The sequence below is a fragment of the Oryza brachyantha genome, chromosome 1, assembly GCF_000231095.2.
Source record: "Oryza brachyantha chromosome 1, ObraRS2, whole genome shotgun sequence".
Lineage (NCBI taxonomy): Eukaryota > Viridiplantae > Streptophyta > Magnoliopsida > Poales > Poaceae > Oryza > Oryza brachyantha.
In genome coordinates, this window is record NC_023163.2 from 22,397,946 (window position 1) to 22,404,061 (window position 6,116).

The 6,116-nt window shown below is 38.5% G+C and overlaps 1 protein-coding gene across 1 annotated transcript; it reads right to left on the reverse strand.

Annotated features, from left to right (window-relative positions):
* Positions 1-545: 545 nt before the first annotated feature.
* LOC102711749 (ras-related protein Rab7) lies at positions 546-5,023 on the reverse strand. The gene is made up of 7 exons (XM_006644553.3): positions 4,839-5,023; positions 4,641-4,667; positions 4,115-4,214; positions 3,877-4,023; positions 2,154-2,234; positions 1,934-2,079; positions 546-1,039 (listed from the first exon to the last, which is right to left on the reverse strand). Exons 1-7 carry the CDS (start codon positions 4,892-4,894, stop codon positions 973-975), a joined length of 624 nt encoding a protein of 207 aa, XP_006644616.1. The 5' UTR covers positions 4,895-5,023; the 3' UTR covers positions 546-972.
* Positions 5,024-6,116: the final 1,093 nt, after the last annotated feature.

Here is a 6,116-nt window from a genome sequence, read left to right on the forward strand (position 1 = left end):
GCCATCGAAAAACATATTTTAAAAAGATAAAAGACGAGAGAGAAGAGCAGTGGGCTACTAATTTGTAGCTAACACGTGCTCTAAGATGTTGTGTGTGTATGACATGTGAAACCATATATTACTGTTTTGTAAGTAACTATTGTATGAATTGACTATTAGATTAACTACAGATAAATTAGAACTAGTAGTTGGCTATACTATTAAACTTGCTTTAAGACTACCTCTCTCTCTAAGCATTCTAAAAGACAATGTCTTCAATAGTCTAGTTATTAGCAAATAACTTATAGTACAAATGACCCTACAATTCATTCTCACTTGACATTAAAATATGTGCAAAAACTAATCTCTTAATTAAGAGATAGTTTTTATCTTTCTTTTATTAAAAAAATTATATAGTATATCTTATACATAGTTTATACATATCCATCGGAGGTGGCCTAGTAAGCCTATAGTATACTCTTGTAGGTGCTCTGGTAGGTTGCATTCTTGGGATTGCAAAGGCCAAATCATGGCATCATAATGAGTCATAACACAAAGCTGAACAGTTAACAATAAGTCATCAGAAGATTCGTAACGTTTGAATTTTTCAACCAGAATTACAGCAATCCAATGCGCTGACTCTAGAAAAAACACCCTCAAAACAATGGCAGGGAAAATCAAATATGACTGCCTCAAACAAAAATTCAATGCCTCGGAGGACAAGTTATAACGGCCAGGACATAGTTGAGGCCATGTGATAGACAGCACATAGGGGCATTATCCCAATTTATCAGCCTCTACATTTTTATTGCCCAATTGGAGAAAAAAAAACTCTGCATCAGTATTCTTGGGCCAAAACAGTACTTAGTAGCTAACTATCATACAATGGCTACGAAAGCGAATTGAGTGGCTGCGTAGGACCTTAGTGTACATCATCACTTCAAAAGAATATCACAATCAGTTAGCAAGACCTGCAACGGCAATGACTAACTGCTAGCATGCACATCCACTTCTCTGTTCTGCCTCTGGAACAGGATCTGCAACAACTGTCTGGAAGTAGCTGAAGGCCAGGAAAAATAATGGTGAGTAACCAAAAAGATCAAGCTAAATCTGTTGAAACAATGTAATGAAATAAGAACGAAAAGAACATCAATAGGTGACAATATCATTTTATTGAAACCAACAACAGAATTTGACAAATCTCATTATTCAAACCAGCATTTTATTGAAACCAACAACAGAATTTGACAAATCTCATTATTCAAACCAGCAATGGAGTTATGTGAAATGCCATGAAATGGATTAACTTGCGGAAGTTTATCAATTGATAGAAGTCTAGATATCTCTACGTCAAGCTGTCTACACAGAACACAACCAACATGGTGGACTGCATTCACTCTTAATTCTCATATATTAACACAGACCATTCTTTACTTATTTTCAATTAAGCAGCATTTTTTTGTACAGAAGTTCAACAGCAACAGAAACACACACAAGGGTACCAACAAAATATTGTTTCATTTAATAACAGCCATACACAAAGAGAACCTTAATAATTTAAGAACATATGACATACAAAAAATACTAGAAATGATGGGGAACTGTGAACAAACTGCACATGCAATGATATTTAAGAACTGAAACCACCAGAAATATTAATAAAGAACATCTACACAAGCAGCTAAAAACAAACATTACACCATAAAATAGTAGCCGGTTGGTGGATGAGCAGTAAAAACTAATAAACTGAAGTCAACAATTATATGCAAAATCATTCTAATTAAGAAAGGGCCTTAATGCTTGGTTGAAAACATATAAATAAATGAAATGCATCTAAGAGTCAACTATAGTAAATTTTTTTAACAAAATATTCAAGGGAATTCATATATGCACAACATAAGCTTGCTAAGTAAATTCTTTCAAAAAGAAAACGAAGGAGGATGATTCTACTCACATGTCCTGGTCACGCTCATGCTCTAAGGCAAGCTTAGCAACAGACAAGAACGCACTGTCGACATTGCGGTCCTCTTTTGCAGAAGTTTCAAAATAAGGAATATTGCCTTTGGAAGCACACCACTCCATTGCTTTCTTCTCAGAAACCTGTGTGAACAGTAAGTATTAGATCGTGTATACAGAGGCAAAAGTTGAAAGTTAATAGTACAAAAGAAACTCACCACTCTGCTTTTCCCTCCATCTACATCAATCTTGTTCCCAAGTAAGATGAATGGAAAAGTTTTGGGATCTGACGGGCTAGCCTAAAAGGAAATGGAAAAGCACCATAGCAATTTAATTAGTTAATATTTTACAGGACGTTGAATGAAATGGTAATGTTATAATATTGCAATATTGTAGCTAATTAGATATCCAGATCAAAAGAAATAATTAAGCATTAGTCAATTTACTATATTGTTAACCAACATCTCCATTGAAAACAAAAATGATAAAAAGTATTATTCCAGCAGAAGTTTGTAACAACCAGATCGTATGGATAATGGATAGTACCTATGCCGTTGCTACATAGTGTAATACACATTCCACAGTCAAACATTAGTGATTGCAGACTCAATAAGCTCTGCAAGGACTGTAGAATTATGAAACTATGATTTATGAAGACTCTTAGCTCTCAAGCCCATTTATACCTCCATATGGAGACATGCAACTACAGGTTTGCACCTCCAAATGGCAACAAGCACACTTATTCAGTTACATAATTTGAGAGAAATACATAGCTGAAAGCAAGGAGTCCATCCAAAATAATTATCTCCTGACAAATGTAGTTGTTTTTGTACTGATACCATTCATTTACTGATAAGGTTTGACTGGATAGCAAAAAGTTCTTACAGTATCATCATAGCAGCCCTTTTATAAACAAATCCTTCTATATAAATCTAAAACGAAATATGCAGGGCTTGAATTCATCAAACATATAACTATCAATATAATACTACTGTTCAATGATGCCATGAAAGGGTAAGTAGAGGTAAGGACCTAACTATATCAGTAGTTTTCTACTTTGGAACCTTCAAACATTTGGTAGTGGTGCATTAAGGTTGCACAGGCTGACAGTAATTAATATTTTTTTATTGAACTGGTAGTAGAGCTGCCTGTCATTATATTAAGAGAAAGAAGAGATACAATGCCACAAGACCAGCATGGTGTTTAAGCACCCCAAGACACACATCAACTACACCAAGCACCTACATATAACCAGGAAGAGAACACATAGGCACACTATGAAGCCGAATCTCCTGTCACTTACAGAAATTGCCATTGAGAGGGAGAAGGCAGGGCAGGGACGCGGGGTCAAGGGATGGGGATTTTAAATGTGGATAAATGAACTGCCCACCCCCTCCAGGGCAACAATAGTCTTGATTTACGAGGTTTGTTTACATTGCTGTTGTTTGGTTACATTTCGGCGTAATGGTCCATTTATGGGTATGGCGATTCATTTACTGTCACAGGATTTGTTTACTGTTTTCATGGCTAATTTACAAGTGAGGGGTCGACAAAGCACAGGGACACATGGGCAGTGTACGGTTTAGCTAGCCGTTTGGGCTAAACAGCACCCTGACACCTAATAGAACTATGCAAATATGTTGTTGTAGCATAAACTGTCCACAAATAAGATAATCTTGGCTAATAGGATTATCATGTAAAGTTTTGCCAGAAAAAACACAGTGGGGAAATAGATGTTAAGCGGCTAAGCATGAGTGACTCTCATAAAGTTAGCGGCAACATCACATCAAGTTATCTTTCTCGCCAACTACACAAGTCAAACTGTCAGCAAATGAAAGCCATGCCAGGAAAATGAATGATAAATAGCTATGCAGTCACTATCTACAACCATGGTTAACCATTACAATGACACAAGATAAAGAAAAACAGAAAAAAGCTTACTTGGTTGAGGAACTCATCATGCCATGTGTTGAGTGTGTCAAATGACCTATTAGCATTAACATCATAGACGAGCACACAACAATCTGCCCCTCTGTAAAACGCAACACCAAGACTCTGGAATCTCTCCTGCCCTGCAGTGTCCCAGATCTACAATTGAAGCAAACATGACAGTGACAACATTACAACAGTCAGTGTATTTTCTCACTGCGAAAGAGCTGCAGGTAACGGTGATAGTCACCTGCAGAGTCACGAGCCTGTCTTCAATGAGGACCTCCTTGGTGACGAAATCTGCACCAATTGTAGCTTTGTACTGCTGGCTGAACTTCTTGTGAACATATCTAACTAAAGTCAAGCATATCAAAGCGCCAAGTACTGACGTGAATCTAGCATTTCAGAGCAGGCACATTAATATACTTTCCTCATTGCCTAAAAATGCCACCAGATACTTAATTGCACACACAAATCCTGTGTAATGTGCACCGGAATAAATGATATTAGCATGGTAGAAATGCATCTAAACACAGATTGACAGTCAGCATAGAGAAATCCAAATCCCAGAATGGGGTCGCTCACAAATGCTTTAAACTGCGCAACGCATCAAACTACCTCAATCAAACACATCAAACTCCCCCAATCAAACACCATCAGGTATAGCACATTATTTTCCGAGCAAATTAGCCAATGGGTTTGGAAACGGGTCAATCCCGCAGCATAAGTGAGAGAAAGCTGAAATGCGGTGCACCACGAGGTCAAGCCAAGGATACTGGTTCATAAGCGACGTCTTCCCGACCCTGCACAGATCAAACCGGAGCAAATCAACGCAGCACAACCAGAGTCACTCACAGCTTATACTATTTGCATCCAAATCAAGCCACTAACACACACACACACACACAAAAAGCACGGAATCCACCGTCGCCGAGCGGATTCGAGGGGACTAAGGAAGGGGAATGGGCGCTGACCCGCTGTCGCCGAGGACGATGACCTTGAGGAGGGTTCTCCTGCGCGACGTCGACATGGATGACGGCGGGAGGCGGCGATCGCGATCGATCTCCTCGGGGCCCTGTCGTCGTCGTCGTCTCCTCCTCGCGAGGCGCACGAGGAGTTTAGGGGAGCGAAGAAAAAGAATTAAAAAGAGCAAGGGTGGGGAGGCGGCGGTGGAGGATTTGACGTGCGATCTGGGTGCGGTGCGGCCTTTCGATTTGAACATGGCAGGGTGGTGTCTGAAAAATATTGCTGCTCCCATGTAATTCTAAATTACTAGTATGTAGCAGGTTTCATGTAATTGTAAATTATTTAGCAGGAATTAAAAATAAAAAAATAATACATTCGTTTCATAATATAAGACTTTCTAGCGTTTCCTAGATTCATATAGATGCCAATAAATCTAGACATATATATATAAACAATATATATTAATTAATAGATAAATCTAAACATCGCTAAAACGTTTTACACTATGAAAAAGAGGGAGTATTGTTCTTTAATAATGATAATGAGTAATGAATAAGGGTACGATGAGAAAGATAAAATAGTAATAATTTAAATAAAAGTGATAGATAGGAGATATAATATATAAATTAAATATTTATATATTGTTTAGCAGTACTCATATTTTGGTATAAAACTTAATAAATTCTAAAAATATGTAAATTCTACAAGAGAGCGATTTGCCGGAGAGACTCGGTAGGCCCATCTCTGTGTGCCGCTGCCACGGCCCCACAGTGACAACCAGGTCGCTTTGAGAAGATTCATGTAAAGATCTCGCAAAAATTCTTGCGTTCCTGATGGATGGGTTGTCACTCCAGTCCGGCGGACATCGCAATACGCTGCCCCAAGATCCCCGGCCAGCAACCAAAAGTCCAAAAGCAACATCGAAAAGCATCGCTCATTGCTGATCCAGCCGTCCAGCCAGCCTAGCCTATTCGGTACAGTTCGAGAGCAATGATGAGTTGGAATGGAATCTTCGGAGTAGGAGACCTCTCCAGGTTGAGCTGAAGGCCTGAAACAATCCATGGTATTGGGCTATGACATTAGAGCGGTTACAACAGCAGCCTATAAACCAATTATAAATATATTTTAAAGAGACAAGAGAAGAGAGATGGGCTACTAATTTATAGCCAGCTACACACGGCCTCTAAGATAAAATGTGTGTATGACATGTGGGATCATGCATTGATGTTTTGTAGATAACTATTGTATGAATTGGCTATTAGATTGACTATAGATAAATTGGAGTT

What these genes read in the sequence shown, in the direction of transcription:
- LOC102711749 (XM_006644553.3), bottom strand. Translation starts at nt 4,894, where the DNA reads ATGTCGACGTCGCGCAGGAGAACCCTCCTCAAGGTCATCGTCCTCGGC. An exon ending in ATCGTCCTCGGCGACAGCGG is followed by an intron (nt 4,668 to 4,838) that starts GTCAGCGCCCAT and finishes TGATCTGTGCAG; the next exon opens with GGTCGGGAAGACGTCGCTTA. An exon ending in CATGAGCGTGACCAGGACAT is followed by an intron (nt 1,040 to 1,933) that starts GTGAGTAGAATC and finishes CCTGGCCTTCAG; the next exon opens with CTACTTCCAGACAGTTGTTG.